The sequence below is a fragment of the Malus domestica genome, chromosome 04, assembly GCF_042453785.1.
Source record: "Malus domestica chromosome 04, GDT2T_hap1".
Classification (NCBI taxonomy): Eukaryota; Viridiplantae; Streptophyta; class Magnoliopsida; order Rosales; family Rosaceae; genus Malus; species Malus domestica.
Window position 1 is genome coordinate 21858236 of NC_091664.1, and position 19528 is coordinate 21877763.

The 19528-nt window shown below is 38.4% G+C and overlaps 3 protein-coding genes across 6 annotated transcripts; 1 reads left to right on the forward strand and 2 right to left on the reverse strand.

Annotated features, from left to right (window-relative positions):
* Positions 1–3503: 3503 nt before the first annotated feature.
* Positions 3504–11266, forward strand: LOC103433458 (NADPH-dependent aldo-keto reductase, chloroplastic-like). 3 transcript variants are annotated; one of them, XM_008371723.4, is made up of 8 exons: positions 3504–3782; positions 4597–4735; positions 4843–4893; positions 5005–5081; positions 9742–9829; positions 9956–10231; positions 10659–10904; positions 10995–11266. In XM_008371723.4, exons 2-8 carry the CDS (start codon positions 4607–4609, stop codon positions 11079–11081), a joined length of 954 nt encoding a protein of 317 aa, XP_008369945.1. In that variant the 5' UTR covers positions 3504–3782; positions 4597–4606; the 3' UTR covers positions 11082–11266. The 3 variants fall into 3 exon arrangements, with proteins under 3 accessions (XP_008369945.1, XP_070676732.1, XP_028954330.1); XM_070820631.1 differs by having other exon boundaries at positions 3627–3750; XM_029098497.2 differs by lacking the exon at positions 3504–3782 and having other exon boundaries at positions 4160–4735.
* Positions 7264–9542, reverse strand: LOC139195307 (uncharacterized). Its single transcript, XM_070820632.1, has 2 exons — positions 7881–9542; positions 7264–7707 (listed from the first exon to the last, which is right to left on the reverse strand). Exons 1-2 carry the CDS (start codon positions 8521–8523, stop codon positions 7664–7666), a joined length of 687 nt encoding a protein of 228 aa, XP_070676733.1. The 5' UTR covers positions 8524–9542; the 3' UTR covers positions 7264–7663.
* A 1125-nt stretch (positions 11267–12391) lies between the features above and the next one.
* LOC103433459 (delta-1-pyrroline-5-carboxylate synthase-like) lies at positions 12392–18301 on the reverse strand. 2 transcript variants are annotated; one of them, XM_008371724.4, is made up of 20 exons: positions 17731–18301; positions 17376–17447; positions 17134–17237; positions 16930–17032; positions 16640–16801; positions 15838–16127; positions 15539–15686; positions 15226–15390; positions 15054–15131; positions 14841–14930; positions 14593–14679; positions 14380–14466; positions 14211–14307; positions 14026–14129; positions 13826–13904; positions 13379–13529; positions 13188–13256; positions 12927–12993; positions 12769–12839; positions 12392–12675 (listed from the first exon to the last, which is right to left on the reverse strand). In XM_008371724.4, the coding sequence occupies exons 1-20, from the start codon at positions 17821–17823 to the stop codon at positions 12597–12599; spliced, it is 2196 nt and encodes a 731-aa protein (XP_008369946.1). In that variant the 5' UTR covers positions 17824–18301; the 3' UTR covers positions 12392–12596. The 2 variants fall into 2 exon arrangements, with proteins under 2 accessions (XP_008369946.1, XP_008369947.1); XM_008371725.4 differs by having other exon boundaries at positions 15838–16115; positions 17731–18233.
* Between the last annotated feature and the right edge of the window lie 1227 nt (positions 18302–19528).

Consider the following 19528-nt stretch of genomic DNA (forward strand, 5'->3'; position numbering starts at 1 on the left):
TCTGGACCATTCAAATAGGAAATGAGTGAAGAAGAGATAAAAAAGGGAGAGAATCCTATTATTTTTTCCAAAAAAAAAATGATACATATATTTTCACTCAGAAGTGAGCGAATAATATGGTATTAAAGTCGCTATTTTTGAAAATCGAACATAAAATTTCTCGCTTACCAGTAAAAAAATATCACTACATCATAATAATAATGGGCTTGTTTTATTTTTTGGGTTAAGTATCTAAAACTCCCCAATCTTTTAGTGTCATTTCAAATTGGGTTCAACTTCTTTAAACATTACAAACAAGTACCCAACTTATTGAAAATGTCACATCCATTGAGCCCCAATTAATGTTTCAAGCATAAATTATATTCAAAACCCACTAACTTAGTATATCATGGTCAACATTAATATTAGTTGCCTCAAAATCTAAATTTCAAACATAAATTATAGGGTAAATTACATAAAACTACCTCAACTATTGGGTCATTAACAATTTCGTATCTCGTCTTTAAAAAGTTTCAATGTCATAGCTTATCTTCGAATTTGTTGCAATGTCATACCTCTCATTAGTTGTATGTTAATTCATCTGTTAAATACTGATGTGGCTTGAGACGGGGCCCATTTTCTATTAAAAAATTATTAAAATAGTAATTTACCCTTAAAAAAAAATTAAAAAAAAAAAAAACCACACCCATCTTCCCTTTCCCCTTCCCTGCAACCCAAACCCCTTTCCCTACAACCCCCGACCCCTTCCCCACCCATGCCAATAGCTCCAACCCTCCCCCAGACCCACCTCTTCCTTCTTTGCTGCCTACCCCTCTCCCCAACTGGGCGTATTTCTGTGATGACGCGTACTTCTCCCCCTAGACCCATCTCTTCCCAATTGTTCCGGGTTGAGATGGTGGGGTGATTTTTGGTGTTGGCGGGATTGGGATTGAGTTTTTTGGCGTTGGTCGAAGAACTCGGAATCCGACGACGACGGAGGGTAGAAATTTTCCCAATTCCACATGGAGGAGGCCTGCACCGATGTTGGTGAGAGGCAGGGGTGGAGGAGGAAGAAATGATGTGGGGAAGGTTGGAGCTATTGGCGTGGGTGGGGAAGGGGTCGGGGGTTACAAGGAAGGGGAAGGGGTAGAGGTCGGGGAAGATGGGTGTGGGGTTTTTTTTTTAGGGTAAATTATTATTTTAATAATAATTTTTTAATTTTTCAATAGAAAATGGGTCCCGTCTCAAGCCACGTCAACATTTAACAGATGAATTAACAGACAACTGACGGGAGATATGACATTGCAATAAATTCGAAGATAAGGTATGATATTGAAACTTTTTAAAGATGAGGTATGAAACTGTTAATGACCCAATAGTTGAGGTAGTTTTATGTAATTTACCCTAAATTATACAATATGGTACCCAATGATCAAACGGGTTTTGAATTGAATCAAAAATGGACCAAATTGAAATTACATTAGGAGCACAATCTTCTAACAAATAAAAGGGTTAAAAATTCAAATAGGTTTCAAGGAACTTGTTTCTGCTTAAGTGTTTTCCTCATACGTTGATTCTCGGCTCATAAAACTTCTAGTTCTTCTTTGTGAACTGTGAAGATGGTGGTGGCCACATCACGGCAATCCATACCATTCAGCAACTTCCATGACCTATCAATGTTGGCAACTTGAGTTGTAGGGTAAAGTAGGTGGTTTTGCGTTGGGTTTGAAGGTGATGACATGTTGGGGGTGGTGATGACTGTTAGTTGGTGAAGACTACATTTTCATGACCTTCTATTGATTTTGGAGACAAAGTAACCCCTAGTTAATTTAACAGATTTAACTAGGAATTAACATATGTGACTTTTTTTAATATGTTGGGTACTTGTTTGGAATGATGAAAAAATGTTGAGACCAATTTGGAATGACACTAAAAGGTTGAGGGATTTAAAGTACTTGATCCTTATTCTTTTATTCATATTGCAATTTAATGAAAAATGTCTCACAAACTCTTTTTTTTTTTTTTTTTTTATCTAAAAACATATAATGAACTCTTTTTAATCATAAGACAAGAGGCGGTGATAATATCGTACTATATTGAATTCAGCAGCTAATTTATGAAGAATCAGTTGCCAAAAAATTGATGAAGAAGTAGTTGACAATGCACTAACTTTAATTTAATTACGATACTGTCAATTTAACCCAATTTAATATAATCAAATTGCCATAGCTCCTCTATTTTTGCCCTTATTGCTATTTATTATTAAGTTCAATAGTCTCATGGAAATTATAATTAAGACACTTTGGCCGCGTCTCATTATTAATTTAGACACTTCGGCTTACATGGTGGGCATGCGCATGACCGTGGCAATGTCTCATTGTCATTGACAGAGAGGATCCTTGACGTATCTGAGGATTCTGGAAATTCTCCAATCACATATGTTCATCGTATATCGTGCTGTCAATTTTCATCAGGTACTGTTTATATTCAATTTTAAATAAAAAAATTTACAATGATTTCTTACTGCACGATATACGATGAACGGATGTGATTTGAGAATCTCTGGGATCCTCACTCATTGTCATTACCCCCGCTCCTTTGTTGCTTATAAATATTGTTCACTAATAATTTGTTTTGTAAAGCTCTTTCATTAAGTTCCGTTATTTTTTTTTAGTACAACGAGATATTTTACATTAAGGAGAGGGAAAGTTTGGTTAAGCCACACAAGGGCAACCTAAATTAGTATCGAATTCGCCATCAACGAGAATTGAACCTGAGACCTCTCACTTACAAGTGAAGAGGAATACCACGAGGTTGTAGTACTGAGTGTCAAGTTCTGTTAATTATGTATTAGATAATACTTGCATTCTTTATGGGCAATGCACCATATTTTCAATATATAAGTTTTATAATCGACATCTTTTAATTTTTTAATCTTTATTTGAAGATATCATCTATACAATAGAAATCATCCGAATTTGAGATTATTTAGACATCAAATTGTGTGGACTAATCGAATAACATATTCATGATAAACCGTCAATTTATTTGATACTCTGAATAACTAAACGATTTTTTATTCCAATGTATCAAATAATTGGATGGCTCATCATGAACATGTTACCTGGTACTTATACTGTCAATTTGTCCATACATTGAATGACTAAATAATCTTCAATTCAAATGATTTTTTGTGTAAAAAATAATCTCACGATAACAATTAAAAATTAAACGAGAAAGATACGTTATTCGCGATAATGAAAGTTTTGTTCTTATAGACTTATTGTTTACTTAACGACACGAACCAATTATGTACGATTTGTTAAATCTAATTCTAACGTTTACTCTAATTAATAAAACAAACTTCCACATTGCTCACTTAACTTTCAATTTGATTCGAGTATTGAAAACATTGTCAAATCAGAAAATTGCCTACTTTTGCTGGCGCGAAATCTTTTTAAAAGGCACTGCCCCAATCATCCTGTGCACCTTGAAATAGTCGACTTCAGAGTCGAACCATTCCCACACCATTTCTCACTCTCTCTCTCTCTCTCTCTCTCTCTCTCTCTCTCCCTCTCTCTCTCTCTCTCTCTCTCTCTCTCTCTCTCTCTCTGTGCACGCCAAAAGTCGGCAATCAGCGAGCCTCCGTCCCGCCACCAACGCCGACGCTGTTCATAGATCGTAAGCCGTTTGTCAAGGGCCATCCGTTCCCCACTTCACTCAATTACCGGAGTACGCGAATTGAGGCAACACAATCCTCGGCGACTGCTGGTATTTCCACGATTTCCCGGCGTATCTATCTGGTGATTTTCGTGGCACACAATTTTTTGTTGACAGAAGTCTATAAATTGTCAAAGCAGAATTGGTTAATGGTTTTTTTTATTTTTTTATGGAATGTAATTGTCCATAAATTGTTACTGATCTTTAGTCATGTGTCACACACGAGAAGGACTTCTGTACAACGATGGCAGTGAATCAATTTCATTTAAGTTTCTCTCATTGCACACATAATTTGTGTTTTTTGGTTATTTTTGTCTTTTAACCGGTCTTATCTCTCAGGATCTTCCAATTTCTAAGACTAAATTATCCAGTGTTGGACCTATTGATTTAGAAATTAATCTCTACTTTGGAGAAAAACTTCACTACGAGCGTCTGAACTTCACATGTTGTCTGGCCGCGCACACAAAACACCCCCAATGTCACTCCCTTTTTCATGTCTCACACGCTGATTCGTCGTACCGACCCTTTGTGTCTACAACCGTAGTGCGGCAGCCTCGCCAAACACTCTCCCGTCTACGCGGATGCTATTTGCACCACATGGCACTTTGTAGTGTTTTAAAATATATACACAAAATGCAATTTTCTTCTAATTTGAGGTCAATTTTCTTTGTTGTTTTACGGTTAGGGAGTCATGAAAGATCCTAATTTTTTGCCGTCAAAATCTGTCTAACACATATATCTTGTGCATCGTACTCCTAGAAATTTTTTTCGACATGGATAACACTGGCGAGTACTCCGAATCTTGCATCTCTGTCATTTTTCCCCAGACGAATATGTAATATTTTCTGATCAAATAAGCCAATCTTGTGCTCCTCTTGGTTCTGATCGCATGTTCAGTGCGTAGAAGATGGGCGAAAACAAATCCGAAACTTTGTATTTTGATCTGAATACGGGAGCTAAGATCCCATCTGTTGGTCTTGGAACGTGGAAGGCTGAACCAGGCGTGGTCGGTCAAGCTGTCATCGCTGCAGTCAAGGTTCATTCTCCACATATTGATTCTTCAAACTTTAAACTATCACATGATTAGATAAAGCCTTTGTCTAGGGTTAAAATTTATGCTCAAGAAGTGTTCTTGGTTTGCAGAATGGCTACAGGCATATTGACTGTGCATCAGTCTACGGAAACGAAAAAGAGGTAGAATTTTAATCATTTATTACAGAACCTTAATTATAATTTCTTTAAATTTTCTTTTATCCTTCATTGTGATGGACCTATGTTATCTTTTCTTCTGTTGACATCTTGCAGGTAGGGGTGGCACTGAAGGAACTATTTTCAACTGGCGTAGTACAGCGTAGCGAACTCTTCATTACATCTAAGTTATGGTATGTACTCATTCTCTTTTGTTTCTTCAATTGAGTCTCGTATTTGTGAATAAATATGATCTCGGCACAATCCTAAGTTCATTTCGCTAAGTGTTTAGAAACAATATTCTTAATTATATATGTTATCGATCGAGAAAACTTGATGAAATTACAAGAGTTGGATCTTACTTTAGAGCCAAGTATTTGGTATGTGCAATGTGTAAAGCATTTTAGAAAGAAAGAAAGAAGATGAAGAGTCAGAGAACTGAGATTTAGAAGAGTTTAGAGAGATAGAGAGAATATCAGAAACTATGAATTACTTTTCTTGTTTGTTACAAAATCACTGTTACAAGGTTTATATAGTTTGTTATTGTAGCTTACACTCTAAGCTTCTCTATAACAAACTTAACTAACTATTAACTCTCTTGACATGTGTCTAACTCATAGCCCTAGGATATTAATACTCCTAACATCCCCCCTCAAGCTCAGGGGCAGAGGAAGTGAGCCTGAGATTGGAACAATGAGTCCGGAAAAGCGGTGCAGAGAGTCCCTTTGTAAGGATATCAGCAAACTGCTCAGTGGAAGACACAAAGTGGACCTGTAATTGTTTGTTTGACACCCGTTCTCGAACGAAATGTACATCCACCTCAATATGCTTTGTGCGTTGATGTTGAATAGGATTACAAGTCAAGGTAATTGCAGACAAGTTGTCACAAAAAAGAAGAGGGGGCATAGCAACTGGAACCTGTAAAAACTGCAGCAGAGACTTAAGCCAATCCAGTTCAGCAGCCGTAGTAGACAAGGCCGGATATTCTGCCTCAGTAGATGACCGAGAGACAGTTGTTTGCTTCTTGGACATCCAGGAAATAGGATTAGACCCCAAGAACACAACCATGCCAGTAGTTGATCTGCGGTCGTTAGGGTCTTCGGCCCAATCGGCATCACTATAGGCAGTTATGTCAAGGGAGCCTCTGACAAACTGAATACCATACCCCTGAGTAGCCTTTAAGTATCTAAGAATCCGTTTGACAGCCATAAAATGAGAGTCCATTGGACGGTGCATAAACTGACAGACCTGATGCACTGCAAAAGCAATGTCGGGTCTCGTGAATGTCAAGTACTGGAGAGCTCCAACCAAACTCCTATACAAAGAAGGATTGTTGTAAGGCTTGCCATCATCTGAAAGCAGTCTGTTGTATGGCAAACATGGGGTAGCACACGGTTTGGAGAGGAGCATATCAGACTTAGTTAACAAATCTGTCACATACTTGCCTTGGGACAGAAACAAGCCATCCTTATTCTGCACAATTTGAATCCCCAGAAAATAATGAAGTGGTCCCAAGTCTTTGATTTCAAACTCCTTAGCCAGAGAATGAATGACTGCAGAAATAGACTGTGAAGCACTGCCTATTATGATTATGTCATCAACATATAACAACAAGATAACCACAGACTTGTCAACAAATTTGACAAATAGAGATGAATCGGTATATGTAGATTTGAAGCCCAAAGATGGTAGGAAAGCAGTGAACCGGTCATTCCAAGCCCTGGGTGCCTGCTTCAAACCATAGAGAGATTTATGTAACCTGCAAACATAATCCTCATGCTTGGGATCGACAAATCCTGGTGGTTAGGACATATAGACCTCTTCGTGCAATATGCCATGAAAGAAGGCATTTTTCACATCTAATTGTCTCAAAGGCCAGCTAAAATGAGTTGATAAAGCCAGGACTAGTCGCACTGTTGTTGGTTTAACAACAGGACTAAAGGTCTCTCCATAATCGATGCCCTATTCTTGATTAAACCCCTTTGCCACCAGCCGGGCCTTGTATCTCCCAATTGAACCATCGGCATTCCTTTTGAGCTTATAGACCCATTTACAGCCAACTAAGTTCTTGTGTTTAGGCAGTGGAACTAGGGACCAAGTACCCTGATTATGTAAGGCCGAGATCTCTTCTGTCATAGCAGCATACCAAACTGGAGATAAAGTAATAGACGTTTCAATTATATGCCTATGTTTCCTTTCGGCTATCCCATTCTGTTCTGGTGTGTGAGGACAGGATAATTGATGTTTGATGCCTTTTTCAGATAAAAACTTTTGGAATGTGCTACCAATATATTCACCACCACCATCACTTTGGAGAGTTTGAATGGAAATTTGAAACTGATTAAGAATAAAAGAGTAAAACGAAACAAATATACCAAAGACATCACTTTTATTGCAGAGAGGAAAGATCCAACAATATTTTGTACAATGATCAATGAAGGTGACATAGTATTTGTATCCTTCTAGAGAAAGACACGGAGCAGGACCCCAAACATCACTATGAACAAGAGCAAAAGGTTGTACAGACTTAGGTACTGAGGAAGAAAATGGCAATTTACTAAATTTACCCTCTAAACATGATTGACACAAGGAAAGGTCTTTATCGGCAACATAGGGAACATGTGAAGAATGTAAAACTTGAGAGACAATGGAATTAGAAGGGTGACCGAGTCTCTTATGCCAAATACTGAATGAAATTCGTTTGCCCAGAAATGCTACTGCTTTCCCCTTAGTGACAGCTGGATGCGAGCTTGGTGAGATGATGGGATACAATCCATTATGACACAGCCCTCTGTACAGTATCCTCCCTATGGCTTTGTCCTGAATCCAAAATGAAAAAGCATCGAAAATCAACCAACAATTATTATCCAAACAGATCTTATGCACAGACAATAAATTTTGAGACAGTTTTGGGACATATAGAATAGAATTAAGTCGAATAGACTGCATTGGAGTCCTTAGAAGACTGGACCCAACATGAGAGATAGCTAAACCTTCACCATTAGCTACTTGAATGGTCTCATTTGATGGATATGGAGTGGACAATGAGAGATTTCCCATTTCAGAGGTCATATGATGATTTGCACCAGAATCAGTAAGCCAAACTTGTGGTTGAACTTGTTGCTGAGACGCTGCAGGAGACACTGGGAATGAGGAATAAGAACCATTGGTTGGTGTAGCATGCATAGCACTCATTGAAGAAGTAGCATTTTTCTGAAAACATGTGTCTGCACTGTGATATGGATTCCCACATAACTGACATCCTGAAGAACCACCCGTATTTCGATATCTGCAGGTATCAGCGAGATGGTTGTGCTTCCCACAGATTTGACAACCTTGGGAAACATTCGTGTTTCGGAATCGACATGTAGATGCCACATGATTAGGTTTCCCACAGATTTGACAGAGTTGAGACTGAAATCCATAAGGCTGGGTTCGTGGGGGAGATGTACCAAGTATACCAGGAGCAGGACTTGAGTGAAAGTTCTTGCTATTGCCATATCGCGGATTGAAATTGGCACCAATCCGATTTCTACCTTTACCATTCTGATTAAAAGACCGATATGCACTAGCATGATTTCCCCCAGAGCTTGAAAAAGACGGATTCTTGGACGCCAAGTCATTGTTCTGTGCCATTAGTGCAGACAAAATAGGTGATGCAGGAATAGTTTCAATCCGTGATTCTTCAGCTAACAATTGAGATCGAAGATCTTTCAATGATATCACGGTTTCACGACCCCGAATCACAGATCGTATAGTATTAAATTCAGCAAGCAGACCATTAAGTGTAAGAATTACAATATCATCGTCATCAAAAAACACACCAGCAGCAGCCAATAAGTCCCTTGCTTCTTTAATTTTCTGCAAATATACAGTAACAGAATCATTACCCTTCTTTATATTTGCAGTTCAGATTTGAGCTGAAAGATACTAGTTCTTGTGATGGTGGAGAACTGCTCTTTAAGCCTGGTCCACAACTCTCTGGAACTGGTACTGCCAATCGCACACGAAATTCCAGCAGGAGACAATGTTGCAGTGATCAGCTGCATTAAAGCTTTATCATGCATCTTCCACACTCTGTAGTCATCAGATTGAACCCGTGTAGTAGCTCCATCTGATTCTTGGCAAAATTGGTCAGGACAAGGAATCGATCCATCAACAAAACCAATTATACTATGGCCTTCAAGTAGTAGCTCCATCTGAAAATGCCAAGCCAAATAATTTGTTTCATCCAATTTCACATTCACAGAGCTTGTAACCGACGAGATCAAAGATGCAATTGGAGATTGAAGAATCTGTAACTGAGCAGCAGTCACCATTGTTACCGATGATGAGACAATCCCAAAGAAACTCTGACAGAGGACTAATCACAAACACCTGGTGGGTATACTTGTGACAAGAACGAACCAGAAGAGAGAAAGAACTAAAAAATCCCAATTTTAACAGAAGAAATCACAGTAGGAAGAGAACAGAAGATTGTAGAAGCGGAAGCAACCAACAAAACCAAGATCGAAATCCTTCAAGCTTTCATGCTTGTTTCGGCGATTGATACCATGTAAAGCATTTTAGAAAGAAAGAAAGAAGATGAAGAGTCAGAGAACTGAGATTTAGAAGAGTTTAGAGAGATAGAGAGAATATCAGAAACTATGAATTACTTTTCTTGTTTGTTACAAAATCACTGTTACAAGGTTTATATAGTTTGTTATTGTAGCTTACACTCTAAGCTTCTCTATAACAAACTTAACTAACTATTAACTCTCTTGACATGTGTCTAACTCATAGCCCTAGGATATTAATACTCCTAACACAATGGAGTCTTATGTTGTTTCCCCTGAATCTTCGTGACGTATACAGGTGCAGTGACCATGCCCCTGAAGACGTATCTAAGGCACTGAGCAAGACTTTAGAAGATCTGCAGCTTGATTATATTGATCTATATCTTGTATGCAACTAGTACTTTGTATAAGCACGACATTTCGTGAGGCTATAACCTTTTCTGCCTGAATTCGGAACTCCAATAACAAAGAAATTAAAATTTTAAGTGGTTTTGTGGAACATTCTTGTGCAGATACACTATCCACTTCGTACAAAGCCGGGCTCAGTAGGTTTTGCTCCTGAAGTCATGGTTCCATTGTGCCTTCCAGAGACTTGGAATGCAATGGAAGGCCTGTACGCATCTGGTCAGGCACGAGCAATCGGGGTGAGCAACTACTCGTCTAAGAAGCTGCAGGACCTCCTTTCTTATGCAAAAGTTCCACCTGCAGTAAATCAAGTGGAGTGCCACCCTATCTGGCAGCAACCGGCTCTTCACAATTTGTGCAAATCTGCTGGAATTCATCTGTCGGTAAATTCTATATGCCACTTGAGAAATTTTCTGTGGAGGAATCCGCCCTCAGTTCTACTCAATGTTAATCTCATTTATTGATTGGATTGATAACTTGATTATTTAGCGTATAGAAGAACCCGAAATGTGATACTTAAAACTAAAAATAAAAACAATTTTTCCGAAAGTAGAATTGTATTGATAATTCTACACCAAAACAAATGTCTTGAAAAGGTCAAAGTTAAAGAAAATTAAGTAGAAGTGAGATTTTCTTGACGCGTCTTGCACGGAGCCCAACTGATACCAACTTCAAAGGTTCGACATCCATTTTAATTTTCAGGAAACTGAGTAGCTTTTTTTTGTTTTTTTTTTTAAACATCCATTTTAATTTTCAGGAGATCGAGTAACTTTTTTTTTTTAATCTAGAAAACTCTTCCTTTCCTTTCAGGCATATTCTCCTCTGGGTTCTCCAGGGGTTTTGGTGAAGGGGGAAGTTCTGAAGGATCCAGTACTGAATGAAATCGCCAAGAAACTCAACAAGTCAACCGCGCAAGTATGTCTTCGTTGGGGCATTCAGAGTGGACACAGCGTCCTTCCAAAGAGTGTAAATGAAAGTAGGATCAAGGAAAATCTAAGCTTATTCGACTGGTCCATTCCCCCAGAGCTCTTCTCGAAAATTTTGGGAATCCACCAGGTTTGTATAACACATGCTTAAATACATCCCTCGACACATTTTATCACATAAAAGTTTCCATTGACATTAAGTTGCTTGTCTGTTATGCAGCAAAGGCTCCTACGGGGTGATTTCGTAGTCCATGAGAGCTTGAGTCCTTATAAAAGCGTTGAAGAACTGTGGGATGGTGAAATATGACCTCTTTTATTCAATTTGATCCGTAGAAGTTTGTCGATTTTCTTGCTTTCTCTGCAACATTTCAGATGGAAGAAACTATATTTCGTAGTCTGCGATCTGCTTTTATAATTCACTTTCTTATTGACTAAATATTAAATTTGAATAATGGCATGCATTCCATGAAAGGGAAAATATTGTTTTCATAAGCAGCTTTGCTTTCTACATTGTCCCAAGAACTCTCCTTTGTCTGTTGGACTTGGAAGGACTCCGTCACCGTGCAACAGATCGGTTCCGGCCTCAAGGGTCTCAGAATTTGAAACTTTTTCAACGGAATTATGCCTGTTCAAATCCACCTGAATAATTCTGTGAAACTTTTTAAAATCCTTGTTGGGCTTGCCAAACGGGTCACTTCGGCTTAAATCAACTTTCCATCAAAACCCAAAATTCCTTGTCGGGACTCAGAATGCAAACCTAAAGGTTGAATTCACTGTTGGGAACACCATTAAGGGTTCATTTGGTACTTAGAATAGGATTGGATTGGAAAACTCGTTAGCTTTTTTTTTTTTTTAAACAAACGCTATTATCTATACTAAGAGGGTGGAAAATTGGCTAAGGGCTGGTTTGGTATTGCTGTGCTTTGAAAAAAAGCTGCTGTGAGAATAAGCGGCTGTGCTGTGAGAATAAGCGGCTGTGAAATAAATCAGCAGAGTGTTTGGTAAACTTTTTTGTAAAAGTGCTTTTGGAAGAAAAAAAAGCAGTCTAATAGTGGGTCTTTTCATTAAAGAAGCACTGTAGCTCTGTGTGCTTTGAAAAAAAGCCAGTTTTCCAAAGCTGCAAATACTAGCTTCAACTTTTTCCTTTGATTTCAGCTTATTCTCACAGCAGCTTCCAAAATAAGCTATTTTTTTTCAGTTTACCCAACACCTAAAACCCTCACAGCTTTCTTTCATATGTGCTTTTTTTTTAAGCACCTCACTCCCAAACTAGGTCTAAGTCTCATAATGGATTAGCTAACTCGTTAGCTTTAACTTATCATTTTTATCCCTTTTCTCAATCTCTCCCAAATTGACGGATATGAATAGTTTTATTTATTTAAGCAAGAATGAGGCTAGAGCACTTCCAGGATGGGTGACCCACTGGTAAGTTGCTCGTGAATTCCCAAAAATAAAATCGTGAGGGAATGGTAAACCCAAAGCAGACAATGACCCGGGCTGGGATGTGACACTACTCATCAAACCAGTCCTAATTCTAAATATGATTGTAGTCATGTATCATGTTAATCCTTTTAAATGAAAAAAAAAAATCAAACAAGATTAGATAAAGATGAAAGAGAGAGATAACAACTATCTTATATCTTAATCTGAAATAATTAAAACCTCTATAGATCCTGATTAAGAGGACGATTTTATACGACGATACAATACGTAGAATATTTCTGTGGAGCAATGAACTCCTACACTGTCATTTGATAAAGATATATGTAGTAACTAAGGCTAACAGATGACCATATGTGTCAAAAGCTTTTCATCAAGATGTTTAGGAATTAAGCAGGTCCTTGTGTGTGTACTCGACCCCTCTATCCGCGTCTACAATCTGCCCGTTCCCTCTCAGAACCCTGCATTTTGTTACGCAGACGAAGGAATCATGCAACAAGAAACAACCAGTATGCTCAAAGTTTAGAAATAAAGATAATGCAGGACTAATATACCATCTTGTTGTTAGCAATCCTTCAACTCCTACAGGACCTCGCGCGTGAATCCTGCTCGTACTTATCCCGACCTGTTCATGCACCAGATCAGTGACAATTGAGGGGGAAGAACAAAGTGTTGGTAATCAATGCCAGAACTATAATCAGAGAGCACTTACTTCTGCACCGAGTCCAAAGCGAGCTCCATCACAAAACCTTGTACTCGCATTATGAAAGACTGCAGCACTGTTAATGGAAATAGTATAGCCATCAAGATGTGAACGATTCAGAAAATTTTGCATAAAACCAATTAGAATACCGTGTCTCTCATTGTTTGAAAAAATATCGTTTATATTTTTCGCGAAGAAAATAAGGTTTTGGGAAGCCAATGAAAAATGCTCAAGTCTGTCCTGTGCTGTGCACGCATGAAATATGCTTACCTGTCGACTTGAGTTAGGAAAGTTTCAGCAACTTGACGATCTTCAGCCACAATGCAATCGGTATGAGCACTGCAAAACAGGGGATATGGAGAGGAGTGGAGAGGCAATAAATTTAGAGAAATCACCGGCAAATAATATCAGTACAGCAGCGATAGGGGAAAAAGGAGATGAAATATGTGAAATGTAAATACCTTCCATGCTCATGAATGTGGTCAATCGCAGCGTTTACATCATCAACGATTTCAACCGAGCAAGCCAATGAACTGTACTCGTAATGGAATGAGTTTGTCTCTGGAAGGTTTAACGCAGTTGCTGCCCTAGGTCCACCATATAAGGTAACATCTGCAACCGACTTTCTGTCATTAACTGATATCCGTTACCAATATTTATAAATGAAAAATGTAAATAGATTGTATCAATGGGAACAGAACCATAGTTCTGAAGTCTTATTAGGAACAAACAAAAATTTAGGCACGGCTTTTTGAATAAGTGTATCGCATTGTTAGGCATCAAAATTTCTTTCTCAATTTTAACTAGAAAAGAGGTTAGTGTACAGATACATTAAACTTTCCAGCAGTTTGTTGATAGATAAGTACACAGTATAATTTGGACAAAAAAAAAAGTACACAGTATAAGACCTGAAACCTGGAGTTCTGAAATTATCTGCTTAAACCCGCCATCGCCACTCAACAAATCCTTGTGTACGAGAAGTGTTTCCTGAGAAAAAGAGTAACATTTAAAGGCACCAGTACAGTGAATTCCAATGTCAGGTACAGATAATAATGGACGCCTGGACGGGCATAAAAGATCAGCCATGGATAGCAAAAAGTAAAATTACCATTGCATTGCAGGCAGCAGGGTAGTCTACTTTCGCATCCAGAACAATGCGCTTCGCCATATCCAGATTAGCAGACTTGTCAACATAAACGTGACAAATCCCATCTGTGCATCAAAAGCAGCAATTTATTAGTAACTCTAGTTTGCAGTGGTAGGGTATTACATTGCCCATACTATTTCTCTTACCGGCATGACCAAGAACAGGTATCTTAGTTGACTCCTTAATTTGAGAAACAAGCTTATTGCTGCCTCTAGGGATGACAAGATCAATCACATTATCGAGCTGCAGCAAAACAAATTGTTTAGTATTCATCGTACTGAAAAACCATAAACATGTTAAAGTTTCGGTACGCACCTTGAGCAGGTCAGGAATCTCATCTCTTGTATTCACAAGTCCGATAAGTTTGCCGCCAACAGGTTCTGGGATTGCTGAGGTGATGACCTGCAAATAGAAGAAAGTAATTAAGCGAAAGCAAAATAGAAACGTGTTAATGCAGAGAAGACCATGCTCCTGAATTTATACTTTGTTTGTAAATAATGATAAAAGGCCATAACCAGAGTCTCAAACCTTGTGCAAGATTGCATTTGATCGCTTGGCTTCTTTCCCACCTTTAAGCAGAAGACCGTTCCTACTTTGAATTGCTAATGAAGCTATCTGTTGAATCGTTTGGAAGAGAAAAGTGTTGGTTAACTTATCAAGAAACTTCCTTGTGAACAAAATCAAGAAAATGTCAATAACCAAAACAAGACTGTATTCTGCAGGCTTACATGATTAAGGATTCAGGAGTATATATATGGAGTGTATATTTTGTATACCTGAACAAGGGCATCCGGTCGAGACTCAAACACAACTAAGAGAACACCCAAGGGACAAGACAGTTTCTCCAAGACAAGCCCTTCTGCAAGCTGCATGTAAAAGGGCTATGATTAACATATTCGGTTCTGTGTAACTTGAATCATTAAAAGTCTAAACCTGTACCATATGTGTTCATTAATACTGAATCAGAACAACAAGAATAGTGTCCTGACCTCGGTCTTCTTTAGAACACGGCCAATGGGCTCTTCCATGTCTGCAAGTTTACGTATGGACTTTGCAAGAGCAGAAATCTATAGACACGCATTAGATACAAAATAAGAAGATTTCATCCAAGCTGGAGTGATGCAGGCTTAGTTTCAACTACACAAGTACTAAACTGCATACCTTCCCAGGCTTTAGGGCTAAACGCGATATTAGGGCCTTTTCATATCTATCATCCTGCGCAGCAGCAACATCAGCTTCATTCGCAGCTAAAATTTCACCTTCATTTGCCTCCAAGGCATCAGCTACGTCAAGCAAAATTTTCCTCCTCTCTTGAGATCCTAGAGCCTGCAAGGAAAATAATTCACATTAGATCCTGAATCTCTCGACTTAACCACTTGCTCTATATCCAAGTTCTTGAAGAATACTTTAATCTCTATACAAAGAACCTCGACCATCACAGTTGAAAAGGCAACAAGTTTATGAAGACAATTACTCGAAGTTGTCTAGATGATTCCCGCGCTGCAACAGCCATGTCACGTGCACCTTCTTCCTTAACTAGAGTCCACAAATGTGCATCTTGATGAAATACAGTGCCTATCCGGTCTCCACGAAGCACTTTCTTTATGTTGTCTGCATAACCGCTGTAATTAAATACAAAACTTTAGCAACAAGAAACTATTGCAGTGGGCCAGAAATTCCATTGAATTATGCCAGAAAATGTTAAGAACCGAAATATCCTCTTTAATCTAAACTGGGTGTTATATATCAAAACAATTAGATGATAGAATTTACCTAGTGATAACAACAGGGATTCCACCATAAGCTGCACATACAGCAGCATTGACTTTAGCAGTCATACCGCCTCTGCCCACCCTTGATTTGTCTCCAAAAGTTATTTCTCCCTGATGTTTCTCTTTCACATAAGTATGGATTAACTTTGATTTCGGGTCAGTAGGAGGGCCGCTATAGAGGCCCTCTACATCGCTTAACAAAACTAGAAGGTCAGCTTTTAGTTCCAGAGCCAATAGCCCAGCCAAACTGTCATTGTCCCAAAATATGCCAGAAGAATCCTGCGAACATAACTTCCATTCAGAAGCAACAGATATATATTTGAATGCAGGAAAATTAAGTGCCCGTCTAGTAACATTTTTATTTTTAATTTTCACTTTTTTGTTTAAAGCTAAAGAGATGGAAGGAAAATGAATATCAGAAGGCCGGGAGGGAGATGAAAGAGGAGAGGAAGAAAAGAAGGGAAACGTATAAAACCACAATATTATTCGTAGTATCTAGTTCGTAGTTTTTATTTTATGCATCAATCTACATCTATCATCTCGCTTCTCACTACTCTCACATTTTCCCTTCTCCATCTTCAATTAAAAACAAAAACCAAAAATCAGAAACAAAAATCTTACCAAACGGGCCTAAGCAATTCATGAGATTTGTTTTCAAGGGAAAAAGAGTGGGAGAGTAACAAAAGCATGAATGTTGCGCAACACACAACAAAAAACACAGCCAGTATAAATCCATATGCCAAACAGAAGCCCTATCAAAACAAATTCGAAGAAAAAGTATAGGAACAAGCGGAGTTGAATACCTCGTATGGAGCTTTCCTAGTACTAACAGCATCATTTTCATTGAAGATAGGAACAACCCTCAGTTTTAACAGCGACTTTACAGTCTCAGAAAGCTGCTTTCGGAAAGCTTCATCCCTAAACACGCTATCCGTCACAAGAAGTTGCGAAGAAGTCACATCAAGCTGCAAGTTAAAGAATGCCACAACTGTTCAAGCGATGGAGGCAGGTCTGAAATTACGTATGAAAAAAACTTGAAAAATGCGCACGTGTTGTAATCCTATATGAAACTACAAGAAGATTATAGTCTTGCCTGGCTGAACATGGTATCATATAGAGCCATTAGGCTACTCTGTCCAACAGCGGCACAAGCCTTCCCATCGAAATCATTTTGTGGATTTTGGAGGTCAGCAAAGCTGCAAAACAAGGCATTAACTTGTTTCAGGCACTTTTGTTTCGTGAAACGATGCCAAAACTTCACACACAATAGTAAATGTACATGTCATTGCATATAAACCTGCTATTTGCCAATCTCCGGAATCTTAGCCTTTGACGGCCAAGACCAACAGCTCCTGAAGTCACCAAAATAACCTCATAGCCCTGGGAATTTATATCTTTAAGCTGAAAATATCCCATTCGAATATGTCATCGCTCATTAGTCTCCGATACCATTTTTTGTGTCAGTCTAAACAAGAGAAACAGTGTATATGAATCAACAAAGGGGAAATCCTCGTCGTAGTTTTAGAACGAAAAACAGACCTGCTCACACAGAGCGCCTAGTCTTCCCAATGCTAATCTTCCATCACCACGAGTGACCACAGCTGTTCCGACCTTCAAATTTCGAGCAATCAAGTAAGCAAATTGGTCATATTATCATAAAAGCACCATCAATAATTGTCGTAAATCCAAGTTTCAGTCTTTCAGACGCATAAAGGACGAAAATGCTATACAAACCCAAGTTTTCTTTTTTCCCAAAACTGTTTCTTTCAACTTACATGGCATTGAGCATATTGGGATTTGCATGTATACAAAAATACATATTATATATATATATATATATATATGTGTTGCAAAGAAAGAATGAAAAATGAAGAAATAATGGTGTACCGTGTACCTTAACAACGATACGCTTGACATTCTTGACAAAAGCTCTCGTAGGATCCACAGAGTCCATGGTTTGCTTGCCCAATGGAGTTTTACTCGACATGGGATCTCACCAATATGCACAGAAAACAAAACCCAGATTTTCCTTTTATTTTCTTCTGGTTTTTCTTGGTCCTTTGGTGTTGCACTGTTGGCCAATAGAAAGCTGGCAGCAGCTTATCAAAGAAGCAGAGAGAGAGAGAGAGAGAGGAGAGAGGGAGATGGAGGAGAGAGAAAAACTCAGAAAACCAGAGACCAATGAGAGAATCAAAACCAACTGAAACAACTGCTGACCCCTTATAAATTAATTTAAATATAACACAAAACTCTGTGAAAAATCGACAGCGCCAGAAAAAAAAACAAAAGTAAAATAAAAAAAATCTTGAGAGAGAGAGAGTAAAAAAGTGCACAAAAATATAAAATATCGGCTGGAGAGTGGAAGCCTCGGCCGAAATATGAGGAGGAGACGGCCACGTCTCGTGGTCGCTTGGGGACGAACTTCTTTTGCGCTCTGTGTGAAGGTGGTGGGTTTGGATTGTATTTGGGAGAGTCACGTGAAGCTGTGAAAAGGCTAAAGACCAAAAAGAGCGTCGGGACGCTGTTTACGTGAGCCCAGTAAAGGGAAGATCGTTCGTCAATTGACAATTTGCCACATATTTTTAGAGAAAAAAATTGCAATCATGTCACTAATTATTGTCAAGTCCTGATTTAGATATATAATTTACGTGACTGATCTACGCAACGCTGTTATAACTTTTATATATAGTAGATACGCAATGTATATACTGCGACAAAGTGAGTCATGTAATGTTATTAATTTGCATGATTGATCTACACTGCAGTGAGATGGTTATAGTAGTTTATGCAAAATTTATAATTTAAGGTGTCTAATAAAGACGGAAGGAGATATATGAATTAAAATGCTTCAATCGAGCGAGTCACGTGGTGCTTTTATGCAACATTATAACTATTTTGGCCAATCATTTCTCCAAACTACGTGATTTATGAGTGAATTAGTGACTTTATATAGCAGTGCTAAAACCACACCGAAAAATGTATGCTCCATAGTGGTGAAGTTAGGATTTTACACAAATGAGGTCATGATTTTGACAAAAAATTCAATGTACCGTTACATCAAGCATTTGTTGGGTACTATCAAAATCTATCAACATTCGCTAAAAGCTTGTGATGACATCTATTGATAGTCGCTACCTATTGTGTTTTTCTAGCATATGCATCCGTCAAGGTGTGCCCAGGCTACCTATCAAGACCTGCTTGTCAAGACTTTTTGAGTGAATTGCATTACGTCGAACGTGTGGTGCGCACCATTGGGTTGCACACAAGAAAAAAAAGAAGGAAGACATGAGAAAGAAAGATGAAAATTAGAGAAGAAAGAAGTAACAATAGGTTGTAATGCAACATTGTTCACTCTCTTCTTAGTTGGGGACAAAGATAAATCTACCAACAAATATACATGAGTTTAGACAGCTGTTGAGGTCATGAGCAGCCCTTAATTCCAAACTGGCTCCAGTACTGCTCCACTTATTAGGTCTCTTCATGACTTCACGAATTAGAAATTTCCGATATTGTTTTTTTAATCATAAATGGCATAAATTGTCATAGCCCATCCTAGGATAATTTTATCGATGGTGTGAAATGACGGTTTTACCCTTAAACGTAGGTAGTGGTGTGTGTACATGACTGAGTTTTAGGTCCAAGTTATTTTCCTAAGTATGTGGAACTAATTGGAAATTAAGTTGTTTTGTTGT